The following is a 25,826-nucleotide window of genomic DNA, read 5'->3' as shown; positions in this document are numbered from 1 at the left end:
TATTAAGGAATTTCGTTCTTAGAGTGAACCTAGACTTCTGTTGGCCTTTACTCAGCTCTAACATGTCATTATTAGGAACAGCTGTTCCTCTTCTCAGTAACTTGGAACTAAGTGGCACCAGGACAATCAAAATACTTGTGGGCACAGAAATCACATGATAGTCCTCTGTGATCAGATGGCCATCCATATGATCCAGAATATGTTCATAATTTTTTATTCATCTTTAAAATAAAATTACAGACATTTTTTAGCTCTTAAGGAAAATGTGTGGATTCAAAAATTAAAGTTTAATTTGAAAAACGCTGGATGAGTCCATGAAATCTCAATGGCTGTCATACTTTTTTCCCTTTAACTCAGGACCACTCAGGATTTTAGAGGTGGTGTCAGCTGCGACCATGGCACAACAATTTAGCTTTTGGAAAGGGTTGGTGTAATTATCTATTTAGCTATTCAAAACATTATTGAGCACATACTATGTGTATTAGGTTGCTCTAGATGTGGAGGACAAAAGAAAGTACAAGAGCGCCTAATTTTTACATGGAGCCCACTTTCTAAAAAGAGAAGAAAAGACAGATAATTAAATGGCAAATTGATCTGTCACAATTTTTTTAAGTGCTATGAGAAGAAGTCTTAGTGCTGAGTCACCTAATATAACTGGTTGTCCTAACCTAGCCAGGAAATTATGAAAAAAAAGACAGAAGCAGAGCTGCCCACCAAGGAGGACAACAACACACTCTCTGCACAGAAGCTCCACTGTGTCAGAGCCACAGCAGTAAGCTCAAGCCTCTGCCTGAGAGGCATGCCGGCTGAGGGGACAGAGGTAGGCAGCTTATTTATTTATTTATTTTTATTTTTTTTTATTAAGGTATGATTGATATACACTCTTATGAAGGTTTCACATGAAAAAATGATGTGGTTACTACATTTACCCATATTATCAAGTCTCCACCATACCCCAATGTAGTCACTGTCCATCAGTGCAGCAAGATGCCACAGATCCACTATGTGCCTTCTCTGTGCTACACTCTTCTCCCCGTGATCCCTCACACCATGTGTACTAAACATAATACCCCTCAGTCCCCTTCTCCCTCCGTCCCCACCCACCCTCCCACACCCCTCCCCTTTGGTAACCACTAGTTCATTCTTGGAGTCTCTGAGTCTGCTACTATTTTTTTCCTTCAGTTTTGCCTTATTGTTAGAGATAAGCAGCTTATTAAGCTCACATTACTTGTTCTCAACAATGAAAAGCATATTTCTCAATTCTTTGGAAAACCAAACACCCATCCCAGAGTTGAGAAGAGGGGCCCTGATGTGACAGAACCGAGATGATAACTCAACTTGACATAACACTCCATCATTCCCATTACTGTTTGCATCCCTTCCTCAGAGCTCTTCCACTGATATGACAAGGAGCCCAGCTGGCTGGACAGGAGGAGCTGACTCAGCACCTAATAGATACATGGATTCAAACTCAGCTCTCAGAGCTTTATTTATAGTTCAAAAAGATGGATAGAATATTGTCTGAGTCCATTCAGGCTGCTATAACAAAATATCACTGACTGGGTGGCTGGCTAACAAACAACAGAAATTTATTTCTCACAGTGTGGAGGCTTTGCCTGCCAGGTCATTTTCCCCACTGTCTTACTCCACACAAACTCTCCACCAGGTAGTTATTTAGCATCTGCTTGGTTGTTTCAAGCACTAGAGACCCATGCCTGCTGGGTGTTGGACCTCTCCATGTTCCTTCTACTCTAGTTGTCTTTTTGGAAGTTGAAGTCAAGCCTGTGTGTCCTTTAGTTCAGTGCCAGGACTGCTTTTTGGAGCAACAAAAATAAGTATATTTTTTCTTCCATGGGATTGCCCTTTAAATATGCATAGCTCTATTTATTCTTTTCCAGTATAAACTCCCTAAATCCTATTTTCTTAAACTTTTGAGCTGAGGAAAATTTTATATTTCTCCCATGCTGGACAACTTGGTATTTAGACCTAAAGGCAATTTTTTAATGGAGGTTAAAAATTTTTTTTAATCATTTTTTTAATCAGCTTTTTTTAAGACTAAAAATAGTAGCTATGTACTGACATGAAGAAAAAAATTGATGCCTTTTATGTTAAAATCAAAGTAAAAAAGCATTTTCCCTTGTTATCTATTTAATATTTATATTACTATTTTCTAGAATTTCTGAGGTCTGAATTATTTCCAAATTACTAGATAACTCCCCACCTAAAATTTCTGCTTTGTGCTGCTAAATGTTTCAGAAAGGCATTTCATTTTTCTCTTTTGGTTTTATTTTACTCAATTAAGCTCACAAAGTGATTCGATCTCTCATCTTTACAAAGTCTCTTTCAAAGTGTGCTGATCAGCTGAGATAGAGAATTCAGCTTCCTTTAGACTAAGCAGAAACATTTACGCTGGATAGTTCTCCCCCCAGTCACCTAAGAATCCTCTAGTCACCAGAAAATTGGCTCAAATAGAAGCACCTATTCACTTATTAGTATAATTGACTAAAATATTGGTATAAAATTAGCTAAAATGGACCCAAAACACTGGATTAAGTCATTTTTTTTGAATCACAGTCATTGAAGTATTTCTCACATCCAGCCTGTTAGACTGCAACCCAGATGAGCTCTCCCTTTTTATGTAGCTAGTACCACCATTTCTTGTAAAAGGTAGGCAATTCAATAAATATAGATCGAATTTAACCGAGTTGCAGTAACCACATCTGCTGCTGGACTTCACTTAGCAGTAAAATCTGGTACAGAAGAGAAAAAAGTCCATAGCCACTGAGATAACAACTGAACTGTTGAAGACATTTTCTAAAACTGAAATTAAGAGTTTGGAAATCAGGGAAGAAAATCAGGTCCATTTTGATGGACCAAAGAGCAAAAACTTCTATGTTTATTTTATTATATGTATACTACTTAAATAAGCCAATAAACAGAGGTATTCTTTGATTTATTTGCAAAGAAAATCAATCAAATTTTGGCTCCAAAAGGCTTTTTATATACTGTGGGGAGAGAGCTATCATAGTATTCCTTTATTATCTTTTTAATAACCATATATCTCTAATGATGTCCCTTCTTTCATTTCTGATACTAGTAATTTGTGTCCTCTCTCCTCTTTTCCTAGACTGGCTTAGAGGCTTACTTTGTTTTTATCATGGCAAGATGAAAAGAATACTGGGGATGAAAAATAGCAATTTCTTGACCCAAATTTAAGTCACTTTGAAAAGAGGACAATCATATTAAAGCCAAGAGAAACACTTATAATTTACTTTTTCTTTATTTGTTTCTATTTTTATGTAAGCCAAAATATAATGCGGGATACACCTACACAAGAAAAGGTCATGCAAGCAAATTTTATTTCAAATCCATCTGAGTCAAATGTAACTGGGGTCTGTTTGTTCTGATTTTCTGGTCATCTTATGATAAGAAGACGCAATACCTTATGAATCTCTACTACCAACACAATGTCTAGCAAAGTGATTTTGAAGATACAATTCTTTTTTTCATACACACTTACCTCTCTAAAGAATTACAGTGAATTTACTTGGTTGGAAGCATTTCAGGCTTTTTCGTAACTCTACGTATCCCTTCATTCTACTTGAAGTAGCAATATCTGTTTAGATTAAAAATAGGGGCTAGCTAGGACCAGAGGATATAAAGCAACATCAGCAAATTCATTCTTATTGATAGTTCATCATGCTAATGAGGAAGTGATGGAATAACTTACTATGGAAAAGCCAATTCATTATGATAACCACATGCCACACAGCCACATCATTCCCTCCCCTTCCTGGCCTGCTCCCACACCCACCTTTCCCCTTTATTATTGTTGACAGCAGAGGAGGAAAGAATATCCACTCTGGAGCAAGACCTCTTAGCTAATTTCTCTGCTCTGCTACTTATGGGCTGTGTAACACTGGGTAAGCACCCAACCTCTTTGATGTTGTCAGGATTAAATGAGTTACTACATATTAAGTACTTAAAACATGTATGTGGCATGGACCACAATAAAAGATTAGCTTTTATTCCTAATTTTAATAAGTAATGTTTCTCATGGACTTGTCATTAACTTATCAATCATTCATTAATTTTCTATGTTCAAGCAATGTTCTTGGTGGTGGAATTACAGCAGTAAACAAAACAACAAGATCCCTAATCTTATGCAACTGGTGTTCTGGGGGAGACAGAGGGAGCACATAGTGAAATAAACAGTCAATGATGAAAGTTTGAGAAAAAAATTGAGTAAGGAGAGGCAGTGTAATGGAGTCAGAATCAGGGAAGAACTCTCTGATGAGGTAACATCTGAAATGGAGGAGGAAACCATGCAAAGGTCTGAGCCCATATCCGGCAGGAGAAATGGCAAGTGCCAAAGAAAAGCAAAACTGGAATGAACTTCACCTGTTAGAGGAAGAGCCAAAAGGCCAGCGTGACTGCTGGTCATGAGCGAGAGGGGAACAGCACAAACAAGCCAAGAGAAGACGGTGCGAAGTACCTGCACCCTGCGGCCAGTTAGGCAGGATTCGGGACTTCTGGCAAATGTAGGAAGGAGGCCTTGGCTGCACCCCATATCTCTCAGCTGCCCTTATGCGACAGCAAAGGAAGGCTGCAGAGGAAGGAAACTTCACCCTTTTCCACGTGCTTCTGTGAAAGCCAGTTCTGAGTAGAGATCAAGTAATTACCTCAGGAAGTCCCTTCAGGGAAGGTAATAAGATGGGGGTGACTGGCTCTAATGGACCATCCTCCCTCTCCGCCATGATAGGTTCTTTCCTAAAACACCCAGATACTCGGGCATCCTCACTGCTGCACAAAAGTTGACTTTGTTATTTCCAACTGCATTGTAAACCAAAATTGGTCTACAAAAACAAACCATGAATATATCCATATAAACTCACTTGGAGGAGTGGACTAGTCATGACACAAATGTGAATTTTGTCTTGGTAATGATTTTTTTCCCGACCTTATAACATCACTAAATTGAACTCACATTTTCCTGGCTGAATCTATGGCTGTAGAGAATTAACTTTTACGACACAACCTATTCCTTGAGTGTTATTTTATTGAATGATTTTTCATAAATCTAAGTTCTAGGTATTCTCTCCATTGTAAAAACATGTGGGATATTCTAAGATCTATATGGGAAGTTCTCCAATTCTAACTTGGCATGATTTAAAATATAATTTTACTGCATCGTATAATATTTTTATAGCTAATGGGCATTGTGAATTCATATAGAAGTATGACTCTCCCAGGGTAGCAGCTACTCTGCCACCAGCATAAACTTTCATTGATGCAGAGGACATGCCATGCTATGGACTCCCTGGTGCTTTCTCTGAGGATGGACTAGTGTACACTAATGCATTCAAGCTGCAGGAATCAGGAAGGGGCATCGGGTTAGTCTTGTTACAAATGAACATCAGATTACTAACAAATAGTAATGCAATTACTCATTCTGTTCAACAAAACAAGTCTAAGAGGTCTAGACTACTAAATGTAAAACTCTAAGTATTTGCTCTGGGAAAGGTTCTCATAAGGCTACTGAAACCTAAGTATCCTCATTTTGTTCAAAGTGGCCCTGCTCCGTGGTTTCAGAAGATGATACCATGGATTCTCAAAGTTGAGGCACTGATGCCAAGATGGTTTAGAACAAGAACTTTGTCTCTCAGGTTCATACATGATACTGAGTGGTAATTACTGGACTCAATCAGATTCCCTCTCTGGGAATTTGTAGACAAGATTTAGTGAAAGATGTGATCATAAAGATAGACATTTTATCTCAGGCTGCTAGAACAAAGTACTGTAGACTGGGTGGCTTGAACAAGAGACATTTCTTTCTCACAGTTCTGAAGGCTGAGATGTCCAAGACTAAGGTGTTAGCAGATTTGGCTCCTGGTGAGGGTTCCATTTCTAGCTTGGTGAGGGCCACCAACTCACTGTGTGCTTATAGATTTTTCTGTCTGCACACAGAGCTAAACCTCTCCCAACTCTTGCTTTCCTTATAAAGATGCTAATCTCATCATGAAGGCATCTATACTAGCATTATCCTAGACACCCCTAAGAGGTGTGGATGAAGGAAATCAAAAAGCCAGAAAACAGACAGGAGTAGGGAAGGGGGGAAGAAGGAAAGAGTTACTTTCTAGATGAGTTTACAAGAACTTTAAAGTATATGAAGAACATATATGCCAGGAAAGACTGTCAACTAACTAAGAATAAAATATTAAGAATATATCCAGCCTAAAAAAACAAAATTAAAAAACCCAAGACTTCAAATAAGTATATTTAAGAATCTCAAAGAAGGAAAGAAAAAGCTGGAAGATATTTTAAAACATATGTTGCCAGAAGAAAAGGAGTTTACATAATTTAAGAACATGAAGATATTTAATCTAAATCGGACATAAAGAGACCATTTGGTTACTTGAAAGCAATAAAGCAACTAAAAAAGAACTGACCTAAGAAAAATGAGATTTTAAAATATCAAAGATATATAAGAAGATGTGGTAAATAGATTGAGAAGCTCTAACATTCATCCAAGAGGGGTGCCTGAAGGAGAGAAAAGAAGGAATAGAAGAGAATAAATATTTAGAGAGTGGCTGAGCACATTACTAAAGTAGAAGAGCTATGATCTCAGGTGGACAACACTCATTTCTGCTGGCCTTACATTAAATAGGAGTTTAAAAGTTGAATATTAAGCAAAAAGAGAAGAATTTAAGAGTGTCCAGAGAAAAGAAGAAAGATTACCTATGAAGGAATACCAATTATATGACACTGGAGTTCTCATCAGCCACAATGATGGGAAAAACATTGGAGTAACATCTACAAGTGGAATGGAACACTAATCACTATGTATACCATTATTCAAGGGGGAGGGAGAATTCAAGACATTTTCAGATGCAAAAACTAAAAGTTTACTACCTGCAGACACACTGAAGAAATTCTTAAATTATCTATTACAGCAAGAAGAAAAGTAAATTGTAAGAAAAAAATGTAAATTTCAAGAAGTGATTTTTTTTAATGGTAAAATCTCCTAATATTCTGAGATCCAAAGAAAAGTGTTTTAATATTGTTGTTATGGAAAAAAATGTATGTGGGGGTGGTGAGGGAAGGGAGGTGGTCAGTTAGAGAACATGGACTTAACCTATGCATGCTCATAATGAAGTAAACTGCTGGAAGCAGGTAAATAAAGTCAACATAATAAAAATTTCAAACCGTGACATAGTTTCAGATCATCAGTTAGAAATGTGTACTCACCAGGCCACCCATAATGGAAAACTTCCCAACTTTCAGACTTCCTCACAAAATTTTTATTTTTTTTTCCTAGCCCTACATTTTGGCACCAAACCACCCTGTTTTATTAGCCATGTAGGCAATGTGGCTACAGTGACACCTGCTCCAGTCCGATTTCAAACATCTCCCCTATAAACTGTTGGAGCTCTGAGTAACATACAAAATGAATTAATGCATATGTTGCTGCCTTTTCTGCTAGACAAGGAGAGAATATAAGTATGTAATAATTAGTGAGAAAGTAAACAATGGCAGAAGAGAAGCAAGAATAAAAAATGAGCCAGGACAAAACAAGTAATTGCTTTCAATTAAAAATACCGAAAGAACTTTGGTAGGGAGAAAGCAAATATGAGCTGTGCTTGAAGGAAAATATTTGTATATGTTGGGGAATGTGAGGAAGACAGAAGTCCTTCCATGCCAAGTGAGGTGAGCTCATTTGGGAAAGGAGAATATGGGGTATATGGGAGATACAGTACCTTCATGGAGAAAAGAGAGAGTCCCAGTTTATCTGGGACTTAAAGCATAAGATGAAATATAAAAAGATATACAGACAAAAATGATTTTCTCAAGCAGTTTTCCCATACTCGTCTTTTACTCTCACTACCCAATCTAAAAAGATGCCACTTTTTGACTTAACTGCTAGCCCATCTGTTATGCTGATTTGGTACTGAAAGAATCTAGTCATGCTAAGAATGTAAGAATTTTTACATCTGAAGAAGGGGAAAACTACTTTGAAAAGAGATTGGATCCAGCAAGGCAGAGGGTTCCAGGATCTCCAGAGCCTGGGATGGAGGAAAGAGGTTAGGCAATGAGAGAGGAGGAAGGAAAAGTATCATCAAGGTAGCTGTTGGGTGACAACAACTCAAGTGTGTGCTGGATGTAAGACTGGAAACTGTGAAGAAGGTCCTAAGGGATACAAACTTACTGGAAAGAAAATCATAAAGGGCTATTAATTACAAGGTGGAAATGGAAGATTAGGAATGATACTAGTTTTAGAGTGACTTACAGAGGCTAGGTAGACTGTAGCTGAAAGAATATCCAGGTTTGATTCAGAAGCCCTGCGTTCATGCCCACCAAAGACATGTATTAACTGTGTGTATAAGTCATTTAAATTCTCTGGGTTAAGTCTCATCATTTGTGCAGTTAATGTAAAAATTATGAAGATTGGTTTTAAATTAATTAATGTCTGCAGAAGTACTTTCTACAATTTAAAGCTCTCAAAATAAAATAGAAAATTTTATTAATTTTATTTTACTGTGATGGTTATGCTATTATTTTGTCTGTGCTGAATTTCTTTTGGTAAATGTGTCTCCCCAAATTCTCATGATACTGGTGAAACTGTCAACCAAATGGTATCTTCTCCCTTAGCATTGGGGTGAGCCTATAACCAAAGGTTAATTAGAGATCTCATCACCCCTATGCAACGCCTGATCTCTGGTAGGCACATTACTTGGGGAGAGTGTTTTTTTAAAGATTACCATATGAACTCTGAGAGAGAAAGCATCTAAGCTCTAAGATATTTTCTTTATTAAGGTATCATTGATATACAATCTTACAAAGGTTTCACATGAGCAACATTATGGTCACACATTCACCCATATTATCAAGTCTCCCCCACAGACTTCACTGCAGTCACTGTCCATCAGAGTAGTAAGATGCTATAGAGTCATTACCTGTCTTCTCCATGCTATCCTGCCTTCCCCATGACTTACCTTTATTATGTGTCTAAGCTCTAAGATGTTATAAACACCATATTTCCTACCACATGGAGCAGCCCAATAGAAAATAGAGTCTGAGGTAAAATTAAAGATGAAATAAGAAAGAAAGATGAGTCTGGATAGAGATTGAGATACAAATGGAAAGAAAGAGACACAGAGACTGGAAGATAGAGACATTCTAGCTGTTATTTTTCCAATCTTTCATTCATCCAAGTATTTAATAACTACCTCTCGTAGGTCAAGATTTAAGGTACTGAGGATATATCAGTGATCCAAGACATTCTTGGTCCTACTCTCATTAGAACATTAACATAACATTCTAATTAGGTAATATTCAAATAAGTTAATATTCTAGTGAGAGTGAGAGAATGATAAACACTTTAAAAAAAAGAAAATTCAAATCAAGCAGATTACTGTAGATCTTGAACTATGCATACTGGGAGAGGTGAAGAGTTATGAGACATGAGGTGATTTCTGATAAATATAGCTAATTAACCCCAAAACCAGTTATAGTCAATCACAAAGGTTATTCTGGGAACATATGGCAAACTCATTTTTTTCGTATTGTTGGAAGAGAATACAGTCTTTCATACTATATTAACTGTCAGTTTTGTTGCTGAGAGATTTTGACCATATATATCCAATGGGCATCTCAAATTTAACATATGAAAAAACTCATGACTCTTCATCATCCTTAACAAACTGTTCTCCCATCTTCTCTATCTCACCAAATGGTATACCATATTCCAGTTACTCTGGCAAATACTTTGGAATCACCTGTGATTCTTTTTATCTTGTATGCAACACTGTAATAGATTGGCAAATCCTGTCAGTGCTATCTTCAAAAGGTTTTTAAATCTGACAATATCTCACCAACTCTACCTGCTATTGCCCTGGTCTAAGACTAAGAAATTTAAATATATGTCTTTTGTTTTCTCAAGGGGAGTACATCACTTCAGTTCTTCCTGCCTGGAATCTTGATGAAATGACATAAACCATATTTCAAGACAATGAGTCCATGGTCTTTTTTCTACAACAAATGTGACATAACCTGGGTTGGATCTGAGTGATGCATACTCTAAAAATATAAATGCTCCTAGAAAATCCAGGTAATCTAGAACTTGAATATTTAGAAAATATTTTATGAAAATATTTGAGGTGTGGTCCACAGGTATTACAGCTGACATATTTTTCAGTTATCTTTTAAAAAATCTAATTGTATTCTGGTTATGTAACATATAACATTCTTAATTAGCATTAAGATGTTTGAATTTATATTTACTTTACAAAGTAAACTGTGACCTATGAGGAAAATATTAGCCAAAAAGTAAACTTTCTGACCGAAGATCAAAATAATATTAGGCAAAACTTTAAGTACTTCATACATTTACCTGTATGGTTTTTTGCCACTGACATAAAAATACAGAAATCATATAGAAATCAAGGTATTTGATCATATTCCTGTGGAAAACCAAGAGACTGATGTTCACTGGGAAAAGAAAATTGGAAGAATCATTTATATTATACGTATAAATTGATATATTTGATTATAATGGAAGATGTACTTGTAGATCAAAAAAAGAAGTTGGTGGTAATATAAATTAGTACAGCCACTATGGAAAACAGTATGGAGTTTTGTCAAAAACCAAAATAGAAATACCACAACAACCCAGTAATTCCAATTCTGGGAATTTACCTAAAGAAAATAAAATCACTAATTCAAAAAGATATATGAACTGCTTTGTGTACTGCAGCATTACTTACAATAGCCAAGATATGAAAGCAACTGAAGTGTCCATTAATAGATGAATGGAAAAAAGAAGATGTGTTACATATATGCAATGGAATATTAATCAGCCATAAAAAAAATGAAATCTTGCCATTTGCTAGAACATGGATGAACCCTAGAGGATATTATGCAAAGTAGAGTAAGTCAGACACAGAAAGATAAGTACCATATGATTTCAGTTATATGTGGAATCTAAAAAACAAATCAAAAGAGCAAACAAAACAGAAATGACTCATAAACAGAGAACAGACTGGTGGTTGTCATGGGGAGGGATGGGAGGATGGGTGAAATAGGTGAAGGGGATAAAGAGGTATAAATTTGTAATTATAAAATAAATGAGTCACAGCAATGAAAGTACAGCATAGGAATATAGTCAATAATATTATAATATCTTTGTATGATGACTAAAGGTAACTAAACTTACTGTGATAAGCATTTAGTACTGTATATAATCGACAAATCACTAAGTTGAGCACCTGGAACTGATGTAATATTGTATATATACTGTATTTCAATTAGAAAAAGAAGAAAAATTATAAATTTGTAGAACACATCAGTATTTAGTAAAGTTAAAAACAGTACCGAGTGAATGAAGGTAGAGTAATTCTAAATTGCTAGAAAGTAAATACTATAGTAATATGAAACAGAATTGTTTTATTCAACCAAAAATTATATATGACTCTTGTATGTATAGATATGTATTAAAACATTGTGGATAAACAAGATGGTAGTGAAATAAAACCATGTTACATAATTTTAAAGTGTTTTTCCATATCTCTATTTAAAGTTGGACTCATTTCTTGTAGTACTTGTAGTGATTTCTTGTAGACAATCCCAACCAAGAGAAGATTAGTAACTAAAAAGGAGAAGCCTTTTAGGATATTAGAATGTTTGGTAACGGTCTCAAATTAAAGGTGAACTGAAACAGTGGAATCAGTTATTCACCAATCATTCATTATTACCTTGCCAACAGAGAGTAAGGCATAATGAGTGATTCTATAGACTCTAAAATCAATATTCTCACTACAATCTTTGGTGAAATCAATAAAAACTAAAAACAAGAGGAAATCTACATAGAATTTCTGAAATTAATTCACTAGTATAATTGTTGGCATAACTTTGTATAAAGTATTCCAAAGATGTTAGTTTTAAGTTTTAATAATTTAACTACACTAAAAATTTAGGGACACCTCATATTTTACCTATGATCTATTCTCTTAAGTTGTTAATACAGCAAACAAATAATTATGCATTTCATAAGATTTTTTTGTATTAAAATAAGCTTCAATTATGGAACCAAGAGTTTAAGTAGGAACACTATACTGTTATAATTGGATTAGAAATATTACTATGAATTCATGCCTTAACATATTTATTTAATGAAGTACTTTTCTGTTCTAATCTTTTTCAGTAAAATGGCTAAAAGGCAATGCCATTCCCACAATGTACCCTAGTGAGCAGATTCTATTGTCCACTATAAATTTTCTGCTGAAAGGAAACAGGAATCCCTGGAGAAATGGCTGATTCCAACTCTGGTGCTAGAAGGGATAAGACAGATCTGAAAATATTACATCAGAAAGCAAGGGTTCTTTTAGAATTAATGATGTTTTGAAAAAGGTGTCAGGACAATTCAATGGAATAATCTTTTCACAAATGTTGCTGGTGCAACTGGAAATTTACATGCAAAAGATTAAACTTGGATCCCTGCCTCACACTGTATATAAAAATTAACTAAAAATGCATGATAGATCTTTCTATAAGTGCTAGCACTACAAAAATCTTAGAAGACATAGGCATAAATCTTCATGACCTTAAATTAGGCAGTTGCTTTTTAGCTATGACACTAAAATGTCTACATTACAACAGAAAAAATAGAAAAATTTGACTTGATCAAAATTAAAAACATTCATGCTTCAAAGTATACTATTAAAAATGTGAAAATACATCCCTTGGAAGGGGAGAAAATATTTGTGAATGATATATCTGATAAGGCTCTAGTATCCAGAATACATAAATAATACTTAGAACTCAATGATAAAAAAGACAAATGGTCCAATTAAAAAAATGAGTAAGGAATTGAAATAAACATTTCTACAAAAAAGAGATACGCATAGTCAATAAGCATGTGAAAAGTTTCTCAACATTATTAGTTACTAGGCAAATCAAAATCACAATGAAATAATACTTTACTCCTACTAGGAGGGCTAAAATTTTAAAAAAATAGGGAATAACAAAAAAGACAACAAAAATGATAGAAAACTGGAGTTCCCATACATTACTGGTAGGATTGTTGAATGGTGTAACCACTTTATAAACCAGTTTGGCAGTTCCTAGAAATTAAACATAGAATTACCCTGTGACCCACTCCTACATATGTACTCAAAAAAAATGAAAGCATATGTTCTTACTAAAACTTGTACTGAAACCTTCCTAGCAGCATAATTCATAATAGTGCAAAAGTGGAAACAACCCAAATATCCATCAACTGATAAAGGAATAAGAACAAAGTACTAACCTGCTTCCTTCAACTGGTTCAGGTATCCTTTCAGAGAACTATAGGATAAAGGAGACATTGTGGGACAACCACAAATATTTTGTTTGTTCCTGGATTTCCTAATAAGTTTACTTCTCATTGCGTGTCCTGCCCTGTTGTGCCTATTATGATGCGGGGAAGTAGTCCATAGGTACTATTTAGCACTCCAGTGGAAAGTTAGGACTCTTTAGCCACCTGCAAATTGACAGCATTGACTTTCTCTAGGCCATATGCTATTTGCACTCCCTGATGATAGGATGCTTATTTTCTGGGTAGTTTTAGGCTTTCCTCAAAATAACTCTTCCACAAATCACAGATTCTTTGTAAGGCCCAGAAAGCCTAGAAAGGAAAAGGTGGTTACCACGAATGAAGACCACTTCGAAGCTTGATAAACTAAATGGAATGGAGATGAAAACAAAAAAAAAAAATCCTCAGGTCTATTGGTATGAACTGGAAAACCAGTGTACTAATGCTGATTATAGCATTGATAAATAGTCTTCTGTTGTCATCAAGGTTACTGTTTTTTAACAAAAATGATTAGGAAAAGAATCCTTCTCTGCCTCTTATTCTACCCATTTCCTTTATGTGTCTGTTACATCACAATCTTGGGAAAGGGGTTAATGGGATAGATAGATAGGACAATTACATAATATTTTGTACATCAACAAAGAGGAATGATAAGGAAAGCTCTCTATCAAAATGCTTATATGTATCTAGTTAAAAATCAACTCAAATTACCCTTAATATTTTTATTCCCTAAACCTTCTTGACCTTTTCATAAACCTTCAATTTAATACTTCTTTTGTTTATCTGAGAACATAACATGACTTCCTTGTGTTTCAAATGTATATTTAAACTTCCTGTGAAATTTAATATGTCTTTTGTTTATCTAAGAACATAACATGACTTCCTTGTGTTTCAAATGTATATTTAAACTTCCTTTGAAATGCATATTATTAGATCAAATGGACTTTACAGATATCTACAGAACACTCCATCCAAAAGCACAGGATATACATTTTTCTCAAGTGTACATGGAACATTCTCCAGAATAGATCACACACTAGGCCACAAGAAAAGTCTCAATAAATTAAAAAAGATTAAAATTTTATCAAGGAGCTCTTCAGACCACAATAGTATGAAACTAGAAGTAAATTACACAAAGAACAAAAATATATAACGCATATGGAAGCTGAATAATACGATTCTAAATAATCGATAGATCAATGAACAAATTAAAATAGAAATCAAGCAATACATACAAATGAAAACAACACACAACAGTCCAAAATCAGTGGGAGGCAGCAAAGTCAGTTCTAAGAGGAGAGTACATAGCAATACAGGCTTACCTCAAGAAAGAGGAAAAATCCCAAGTAAACAGTCTAAAATCACAATTAAAATAAAGCAAGAAAAAGAAGAACAAATGAAATGCAAAGTTAGTAGAAGGGACATATTAAAGATCACAACAGAAATAAATAAAATAGAGAAGAATGAAACAACAGGAAAAATAATGAAATCAGGAGCTGGTTGATATACCTCTAGTCAGACATATGAAGATAAAAAGAGAGTGTACACAGATAAACAGAATCAGAAATGAAGAAAGAATAATCACAATGGATACCACATAAATACAAATAATTATTAGGGAATAATATAAAAAACTATATGCCAATAAATTGGACAACCTAGAAGAAATGGACAACTTCCTAGAAAAATACAACCTTCCAAAACTGACCTGGAAAGAATATGAACAGACCAATTACCAACAATGAAATAGAATTTTTAATAAACAAAAACTCTCCAAAAACAAATTGCCAGGTCCTGATAGCTTCACAGCCATATACTACCAAACATTTAAAGAAAAGCTAATACCCACTGTTCTTAAAATTTTCTAAAAAGTAGAAGAGAAGGGAATACTTCCAAATTAATTCTATGAGGCCAGCATCACCCTAATACCAAAAACAGGCAAAGACACCACAAAAAAAGAAAATTACAAACCAATATCTCTGATGAACATAGATGCAAAAATACACAACAAAATATTAGCAAACCAAGTTCAAAAATACATTGAAAAGATCATCCATCATGATCAAGTAGGATCCATCCCAGGATACAAGGATGATATAACATTCAATAATCCATAAACATCATCCACCACATCAACAAAAAGAAGGACAAAAACCACATGAGCATCTCCATAAATGCTGAAAAAGCATTTGACAAAATTCAACATCCATTCATGATAAAAACTCTCAACAAAATGGGTGTAAAGGACAAGTACCTTAACAAAATAAAGGTCATATATGACAAAACCACAGCCAACATCATACTTAACAATGAAAAGCTGGAATCTTTTCCTTTAAGGTTGGGAGCAAGACAAGTATGCACATTCTCGCCACTTTTATTCAACATAGTACTGGAAGTCCTGACACAGCAATCAGACAACACAAAAAAATAAAAGGCATCCAGATTTGTAAGGAAGAAGTTAAACTGCCACTGTTTGAAAGTGACATGATATTGTACATAAAAAAACCCTAAAGAATCCACAGTAAAAATATTAGAACTAATATCTGAATTCAGCAAAGTTGCAGGATAGAAAATTAATACACAAAATCTGTCACATTCCTATATACTAATGATGAACTAGCAAAAAGAGAAATCAGGAAAACAACTTCATTTACAATTGCATCAAAAAGACAAAATATCTACAAATAAACCTAACCAAGGAGGTGAAAGGCCTGTGCTCTGAAAACTACAAAATACTCATGAGAGAAATTAAAGAAGACACTAATAAATGGAAATCTGTCACGTATTCATGGATAGGAAGGATTAATATTGTCAAAATGGCCATCCTGCCTAAAGCAATTTACAGATTCAATGCAATCCCTATCAAAATTCCAACAGCATTCTTCAGTGAATTAGAGCAAATAGTTCTAAAATTCATATGGAACCACAAAGGACCCCAAATAGCCAAAGCAATCCTGAGAGAGAGAAGGACAAAGCCAACTGTATTATGCTCCCTGTCTTCAAGCTCCAATACAAAGCTACAGTAATCAAAACAGTATTGTACTGGCACAAGAACAAAGCCATAAATCAATGGAACAGAATAGAGAGCCCAGATATAAAACCACACATATATGGCCAATTAATATACGATAAAAGAGCCATGATTATACAATGGGGAAAAGACAGCGTCTTCAACAACTGGTGTTGGGAAAACTAAACAACTACATGTAAGAGAATGAAACTGGATTATTATCTAACTCCATACACAAAAGTTAAACAAATGGATCAGAGACCTGAATGTAAGTCATGAAACCATAAAACTCTTAGAAGAAAACATAGGCAAAAATCTCTTGGACATAAACATGAGCAACTTTTTCCTGGACACATCTCCTGGGGCAAGGGAAACAAAATAAAAAATGAACAAATGGGACTACATCAAACTAAAAAGCTTCTGTACAGCAAAAGACACCATCAGTAGAACAATAAGACATCCAACAGCATGGGAGAATATATCTGTAAATAAGTCATCTGATAAGGGGTTAACACACAGAATATATAAAGAACTCATATGCCTCAACACCCAAAAAAAGAAATAACCCAATCAAAAAATAGGCAGAGGACCTGAACAGACACTTCTCCAAAGAAATACAAGTGATCAACAAGCACATGTAAAGGTGCTCCATATCACTAATCATCAGGGAAATGCAAACTGAAACAACAATGAGATACCAGCTCACACAAGTTAGAATGGCCACTATCCAAAAGACAAGAAACAACAAATGCTGGTGAGGATGCAGAGAAATAGGAACTTTCCTATACTGTTGGTGGGACTTCAGTTGATGCAACCACTGTGGAAAGCAGTATGGAGGTACCTAAAAAACTACAAATAGAAATACCATTTGACCCAGGAATTCCATTCCTAGGAATTGACCTGAAGAAAATTCTTTTATTCAAAAAGAACTATGTGCCCCAATATTTATCACCACACTGTTTATAATAACCAAGAAATGATAGCAACATAAGTGTCCATCAGTAGATGAATGGATAAAGAAGATGTGGTACATATACACAATGGAATATTATTCAGCCATAAAAAGAAAAGAAATACTGCCACTTGCAACAACATGGATGGACTACAGGTTATTATGCTCAGTGAAATAAGCCAGGTGGAGAAAGACAAATACCTTATGATTTCACTTATTTGTGGAATATAAAAACAAAGCAAAACAGAAGGAACAAAACAACAGTATACTCACAGACACTGAGAAGTGATTAGTGGCTACTAGGGGGAGGGGTTGGGCAATTGCAGGGGTGGGGGAAAGGGAGGGAGATAAAAGGACACAATAATTTGCAATCACAATATAAGTTGATCGCAGGGACTGCTGAAGCACTGTGATGTACATTTGAAACCAACATAAGATTGTATATTAATACTTTAATTTTTAAAAGTCAATAGTAAAAAAATAAATGCATATTATTATTTTTATCTAAAATTTTTTTTCAAAATAGGCTGTATGCACAAAACTGAGCTAGCCACTCTATAATAATCCCATGGGAAAAATTATTACCACCATGTTACAAATGGGAAATTGATCTTTAGAAAGGTTAAATGGTTTCCCAAAATTGTTCAGGGCCCAAACTGAGATTCCAACCTAGGTCTCTTTTGCTTTAAAGCCCGTCTTTTGTCAATAACAAGAAAATAGCTTTTCAGATTGTGTGTGTGTGTGTGTGTGTGTGTGTGTGTGTGTGTGTGTGTGTGTGTCTACACACACACATACATCCAAAGCCCTCCCTCCCCTATGAATCATAAAGCAATTGTTGAAAGAAGTGGGAAAGGGGAGGATCTTTCATTAAGAAGTAAAAGCAAAACTACGAAATTAATGGGCTAAGAACTGAGATAAAGTGGTCCCTAGATTCTGACTGATGTTGCTCTCCTTTCTTCCTTGAATCAGATCTTGAATGAACAATGAAAGCCATATATCAGTATTTCCAAGGGTGTGAACTTTTCTCACAGTAATATCCCTGGTAAAATAACAACCAATTACGTCTGGCATAAACTAGCCATATTACCATGATATATTTTCTCTCTAGCACTATCACCATTTTTTGGTTGTACTATTTGTTCACATTCTATTTCCAGCTAGAATATAAGTTCCTAGTGGCCAGGGGTGTTAAGTAACAGTACTTAACACAGAGCATGTCCTCCATAAATTCATTTGGTTCAAATTAAATATGTCAGTTATTTAAAATATGGTGCATTGTATTCACGACTCAAATGTAACCTTTTAAACCTGCAGACATAGGAAATCAGTTTTATGAAAATCTTTTAACTAACTTTAAACAAATGATAGCATCCTTCTTGTCACTTTTGCTTATTTTTCCTTCCAATAGGAACTTGCTGAATTTAAATGTTACAAAGTAACAACAGGTCCAAAACGGAGCCACTATGTTAAGCCGAAAGAACACTTAATACTAAACCTAACTGTAGTTTCAACCTTTCCCAGGAATGAAATTTTAAACCATTCAGTGTGGAATTTCCTAATGAGCACTAGTGTTGTAATCTGCATAAGACTCCTTGCCCCCCACCCCAAGGGAATGTGCCCTTGCCTGAACAGTCCTTCCTTTTCTTTTGCTACTAACTTCCTTGTACAGCTTGTTTCTGATTATAAAAGCCTTCCATTTTTGTAACTACTCAGAGTACCCTGCTATTTGTCAGTTCGATGCTGCCCGAGATTCAAAAATCATCAAATCTTTACATTTACTCTATTGACTTTTTGTTCTAAAAACACTTGGGGGAAAAAAGAAAAAAATGCATAGGAAAATGATACAGAATATAATGTATGATTAATTATGTAGGTTTTCTCGAATCAAATCAAATTTTCATAAATCCTACATATGAAATTATAAGGATTTAGTAAATCCTAATACAGTTTGAAATTAGTTCACATTTACAAGGTTTGACATTCATTTTATTTTCAGCATGCCATCACTAATGACGATCTGCTCTTTGTTTATCAAGTCAACATATAATTAAACTCAATATTTTAATGGCATAATGTTTAGGAGAAATGATGAACAGTTTTTGGTACAATGACATGAGTCAAATCAGTTAAAAGTCAGCAGGGTTTTTGGAAACAAATGTCTCCCAGCATTCTCATGCTACAACGTCTAAGCGGGTATCAATGTATGTTCTCTATAATCCAATTTCTTTTAAAATGGCTTTCCGTTCCTTTTTTGTGCACTATTGATGTTCAGCATGAATGAATGCAAACACTTGCACCATCAAAAACAAATAGCATCTTACCACCCGGCATGCCCTGGCAGGAGTCCAAATAAACAAGATTTAACTCCACAGAATGGCAGTGGATAGACAGAATTAATGGGTGGTCTTCCCAGAAAAATAGCTTATAAACTTCAGTGAAATAGTAATTTGGTGTCTTAGTATCAGCTTTTGTCTGCTTGTTATTGGTATTCTGTTACCTTAAATGAAAATTCAGAGTATTTAATAGAGAAATTTAATTGAAACTTGAAATTTTGAAAACCACTGTTTTTGAAAACCACAAATGTTTTGCTGCTATTTACTGATAATTTGCATTACTGACCTACCAACTTTATTTTTTAGTCAGTATGATTTAGTGTAACTCCTGGCAACAAATGAAATATGTTTTGCCTTTATCATGCAAGGATTTGTAGCTGTATTGTTGGACTCTTGCTAAAAGTCAAGCCAAAATGCTTAATGAATATATTAAAAATCTACCTTGTAATGAATTAAATCACCAATTATATGGACACTGCTATTGCCTAAACAGAAAATTCTTATTTACTTAAAATTGTTATTTTATAATGGCTTCCTTCTCTTATGAGCAGAAAAAGAGATATTATGGGTTAGAATCCTAATACATCTTGGTGTTCAGATATCTACTAGCCACACATTTTTCCATTTGCCAGATGATGCCATCTCTTTGTTTAAATCACAGAAATTGCTGCACCAACACATCAGACTAAGGCCATCAAGAGCCATAGGAGTAACACTACCCTGTGGTTACTTTCCAGCTTGAAACACAAGCTATCTTCCATCTATACTTTTCTAGCATGTGTGAAATATTTATGAAAAAAAACCCAAGTTTTATAATCTGTTTATTTCTTGTAACTACGCTGATCAATATACTTTTTGACATTCTTTATTATTTCACTTTGTTGCACAGGAAACCCTACAGAGCAATATAATGTGAGCCAAATTCCTCTTCTCCTGCAGTCCCTCTAGTGGTCATGTGTATCTTACATACCTCAATCATTCCCAGTAGAATGTAGTCTCATTACAAGTCATGTCTTCCACACAGGTTCTGAATGAGAGGGGCACTGAGGGCTTTGTCTGTAAACCCTCAGCTTGGTAAGAGCAGTAATGTTCTGGACATATATGCAAACACACTTGTGGATGCTCTGACCCCATAAGTAGCTCAGGTGGTACAGTATTTGAAAAAGACACTGAGGGAAATGACAATCTAAAGACCAGACTCCATCTCTTTACATTAACTTGATCATTGATGGGTTCTTTGTAGAAACTGAACATCACTTGAGTGTCGACTCTATATTGAGGTTGTTGATAGTATCTTGGGACCACAGTATTATTTCAAGATGACAGCACACTCTTTAAGCTCACTTCATATATTTCCCGTCCAGTTTTATGGGAAAAATGGTTTCCTGACCTCGAAACTCTAAGAAACAATAAACAAACAAGCAAACAAAAATGCTGCTGTCTTCACTGTTTTATTGTACAGAGAAATCCTGGAAAATGGACCATAGCTTTCTCCCTAATCAGGCAGGAAAAAATTCCTCGATGTTAGGAAAATTAGGGCTTTTTTTCTTCAATATCTGAGCACCTTACTGTGGGCTTCTCAAAAAGTTGAGGCAGGGGGAACCCTCAAAGCATTTGAAACTGCTCAAGTATTTACATTGTAATTATCCCATGAGGGAGAGAAAAAGAGGAAAGCCCCTGTTCCTTCAGCACCTTCACTGTGAACACTTTGCCAGCTGCCTTTCCAAACATCCTTCCAGACTGCTCAATTGTCTAAGAGGTTACTTCCATGATTACAGGAACCCCATTTCAAAGAGGAAGGTCCAGATTTTCTGAATATTTGTGTTAATTTTTTCCAAGATAACACAGGAGGTCATTTAGAGTGTGCACATTAGGTCCCTAGTCAGACTTCAAAGGAGGTTGTTTGTATTCTTCCCTTGCTGTAAAGCCTTGAAAGGTATGATATACCCTAACATTGATTATGCTAAACTTTCTTATCTATCAGTACCTTGCCATCTGCAGTCCAGTGAGATTTGGAATTAAATCCTGATCCCAGGCCCAAACTCCAAAGTCTGGGCTTCCTGTACAAAGCCTATATTATCTTTCATTATCTTCCAGGCTGGGTACTAGTGCCCACAAAGAGCAATGAGAACGGGCACAGTTCTCTAAATGAAGCAATCACTTTCACTATGCTGGTCCAGTCTGCAGCTTTGGATTTCTCACTGACTCAATCTGAGTCGCAAGGGATTATCAGGTCACTCTACGACTAAGCCTGCCTACCATACTCCTGCCCATAACCTGGTACCCTGAGACAGTAGGCTCTCCCTTTTCTGGGCACCACAGCCTTCTCTCAAAGGCCTATTGTGGGTAAAATTGTAGTATTTCCAGAATCTCTTGCCTGGCTTTAGGGTATTTGCATATCAATAGTTATTTCAAGGGGTGGAGTGAAGTGGTCATCTACATATCAATAGGTAATTACAAGGGCATGCAGGGCTTATCTGGATGGGAAAGGTTGGGTGGAGCTCTCTTCTGCTGCATCCTGGTCCAGAGAGAGACTAGACAACCTCTTGTAAGAAATAAATGGGTTTCTTAAACTTTATTTCTCCCTTTGAATGATTTCGGTTTCAAAAGTATTTTGCCTGGGAAGTTCCCCTCTCTGGAGTTACACCTAGTGAGGTTCCTTAGTGTGCATTCCTCAGTCCTGATTCACTGCTTATCTTTGGCGTTCCAGCCTTTCTACAGATCAGAAGTCATAAACAGAGGTCTTCAGACTTCAGGCAGGTTGTGTGAATGTGTAAGGCTGGGCAGACCACCTGAAGTGAACTAGAGCACAACTGCTGGGTCTAAGGGTCTAGAAGGGGAAGACGCTACTGTGCAACCATTTGAGAATGTGGGCCTAGGGTTACCACTTGTATGGATTTTTAAGAGAAAGTAGAAATCCCAGTTTTTATGTAAATTGGTAACTGAGCAGCATTTTAAAATATTACGTGGACACAGAAAACAACTGGATACCACCCACAGTCCTCCAGTTTTTGACTTCTGCCTCAGATGATTGTTCAGCCCTGGCTTAAAAAGGAGAATTCTCAGTCTTGAAACCTTTACTTGTACCTAGCCAACAATATAGCCACCACTCGAGCCAACAATATTTTTGAGAATTACGGAAAACTTATAACCACATTAATGCATTACAAAAGTAGCCCACTCTAAGTAGTACTTGGAGACAATTCTCCATGAATCCTTCACATTTCTACATATCTCATGAGCACTGACAGCCTTTGTTTCAGAAAATCTGTTTGGGGATGTTTCTATAGCCAACAGCCTTGAAAGATAAATATGGAGTCTCTCTCTCTCTCTCTACAGCAATGCTAACTTCCCATTACAAACAGATTTCTCAAACTCAGGGTTCCTCTCATGTACTATAATCTACTGCCCTATCTGTATCATTTTGTGAGATGTGTGGATCAAGGAACCAGTGAAAATGCTACTACTCTGCCCCTTGCTATTGTTGTGGGTAGTAAGTCCTTGCGCTCTGACCCAGGAGTTCTGTTTTCTTCCAGCACCTGTGAAACAGTGGTAGATGAACATGTCAGGTTGCAAATAAGGTAAAATCTCAGATTCCTCAGTCTTTGACAAAATATTGCTTTTTCTTTCACTGAGCAGCTACTCTAAACTCAACAGCCTAGGGTCTTCTTCCATATGGTTTACCACATTTCCCTCAATCAGCATGTCTATCTTGCTTTTGAAAGTACAACGTTGCCTTATTCTCCACCAAAAAATCATGAACTCCCATCACATCAAATACCCAAACCTGCTTCTCATTGTTTCTATTTTAGGCTTTCAACTTTGCCTTCAGAAAATAGCTTTGTGCTTAGCAATAAAACAGTCACTAAGCAGGCAGACTGTCAGACTGTACCGCCTGGGTTAGAAACTGTTTTGCCACCTACTAGCTGGATTACTTTGGACAAGTTATTTAACCAACTCATGCCTGTTAAAAAGGAAAGCCACAGGTCCAAGAGTGAGGGTTGAGCCAGGTCACCAAACCCAGGCTTAACGCCAGCCTAACTGCAGTTTCATCCTCCCCAGACATGCGGTCTTAGTCCATCAGGAATCTTCCGGCTGGCACCAATGAGGTAATATGTCACGTGAGCCCTCTCCATTCCCCAGAAAGAAGTTGAGGTAATCTGTGTGATAATGTTCCTCTGCTCTTCCTCTTCAGGGAAGAATATCTTCCCTGAAGCATTCTCTTCTTTTCTTTCATTAATAACTTCTTCCCCACCCTCCTGTCTACAAAAACCTTCCATTTTTTATAACTCCTTCAGAGCATCTCTCTACTTGCTAGACGAGATGCTACCCAACTCATGAATCACTTAATAAAGCCAATCAAATCTTCAAATTTTCTTGGTTGAATTTTGTTTTATATGCCTTGGTTGAATTTTGTTTTATTTGTTTTATGCCTCAGTTTCCTTATCTATAAAATAAGAATAATAGTAATGAACTCCCAGCATTATTTGATATTAAATGAGTTTATATATTTAGTGTGCTTAGAATAGTATGTGGTACATACTGAGAATGCAATAAATGTAACCAATTATTATTCAGTTGGATATTTCTTCAATAAGTTAGTTAACAGCTCACCTTATATGCAGGTTTTTTGTAATTTACAATCTAACTCTATCATTGGAAAGCTGAATGAATGGCAGATATTTAAGGTTACATGTATGCTTGGTCCCAATTTCAAATCCTTGAAATTGTTTAGAAACATATCATTTTTATAGGCTTTCCCTTTTGAAAAAAACGATCTTCTACAAATTATATGAAGCACCATGTATCAATGCCCCTCCATTCACATTCTATGTGAACAAATATACTATAAATGTTTTTTAAAAAACGCCAAACAACTCTTCCATGTACAATCAAAATGGCTAAATATTATCACGTATTAGAAGTTTTCTTCACAGCCCTAATCAAAAAGCCAATTCACCAAAACATTACTTATCTAAAGCATGTTTCCCATTGGTGTTTTCACTATGCTATGGCATTTCTCCTAATGGTCTCAAATTTCATCCCCTGGTCTTCTAAGAAGTGTCCTTTCTATTTTTTTAAGCCTGGAAAATTAAAATTAAAATTCCAAAGGGGTAAAAGAGGAAATCTTCAAAAATCTGATTTGATTTTCCTACACTGAACCCCTCTCCCAATACCCAAGCAGCTAATCCCCTCTCAAACACTACAATGGAACAGCTAGACAAAATGGAAAGGAGATAAAACTGGCCAGCCAGTGCACTGTTCTTGCTAATCTGCAGCATTTACATAAGGGTTAGAAGGCTTGTTTTATCATTTAAACAGGCTTAAAAGCCTCTTTGCAAATGAGATTTAGTTCCTACAAAAGAATGAATTCTAGCTATTTGGCACGTTTCTGCTATACCAGCACTGGGAGCTGACTTGGCAGTAACTTAAGCTACTTCTTTGGCCACATACAGTATATACAAAGATTGCTTCCAGCTGCCAAAACTAAAAAGTGTCAAGCTGATTAAATTCTTTCCAGGAGGTGAACAGGATGAGGAACAGGTTAAGAGGCCAATAATAGTAGATCTTGAACTATACCTGGGCAAAGTCGTCCTTTATGAAGGTGCTTTAAAAGTAGCTTTGAACTTTTAGAGGCCCTTGAATCTTCTTTGAAAGGGAACAGAAGAGCAAATAGCAAATGAAATTCAGAGACAGATTTAGAATAGTCTCAAACTTGGAAGTGAAAACAATTTAAATTCTGATTCATTCTCGGTCCGCATGGCATTGGGTACAAGGATAAACTGCACGGCTAGCTCCCTTGACAATGTCAGCACAAAAGAGAACTTGAAGAAATACTTTCTTAACACAGAGGAGTACACCCTTTGGATCAAAGTCTTAGATTTTAAAAATCAACATTATGTTTATACAAACTATACCAATTATTTGTTTTACCTGGCACACCTTGAACAGATGTTCAGTGTGACCTTGGCCTGAAGTTCAGCAGGGTGAGTAGCACGACCTTGGTTAAATTTGCTCCCAGAAGGTAGCAGGGTAGTTACTCCCTCCATTCTTAAATCATCAAGATCCTCTGTAACAACATAAACAATTGCAAAAATAAATATTAACTCTAATAAAGGATGAAAGTCCATGTTTTCAGGTTTCTGCCAGTAGTTTGTTAAAAAATACATTATAATTCCACTT

At 35.8% G+C, this 25,826-nt stretch overlaps 1 protein-coding gene across 8 annotated transcripts in view; it reads right to left on the bottom strand.

Moving 5' to 3' along the window:
* Nucleotides 1-25,826, bottom strand: part of C2H8orf34 (chromosome 2 C8orf34 homolog) — a 420,116-nt gene that overhangs the window by 126,855 nt on the left and 267,435 nt on the right. For 5 of the 8 annotated variants that reach the window (XR_012128242.1, XM_073229645.1, XM_073229639.1 and 2 more), the window contains one exon: nucleotides 25,578-25,713. Coding sequence is in view for 7 of the 8 variants with exons in the window: in XM_073229645.1 (XP_073085746.1) it covers nucleotides 25,578-25,713 (136 nt within the window). In the remaining variant the exon portion in view is untranslated. The remainder of the gene's footprint in view (nucleotides 1-25,577; nucleotides 25,714-25,826) is intronic. The other 3 variants (XM_073229640.1, XM_073229642.1, XM_036998323.2) reach the window with 1 other exon arrangement.

This window comes from Manis javanica, chromosome 2 (genome assembly GCF_040802235.1).
Source record: "Manis javanica isolate MJ-LG chromosome 2, MJ_LKY, whole genome shotgun sequence".
Classification (NCBI taxonomy): Eukaryota; Metazoa; Chordata; class Mammalia; order Pholidota; family Manidae; genus Manis; species Manis javanica.
Note: the sequence above shows the minus strand (reverse complement) of the source record. Positions and strands in the feature narration are given on the sequence as shown.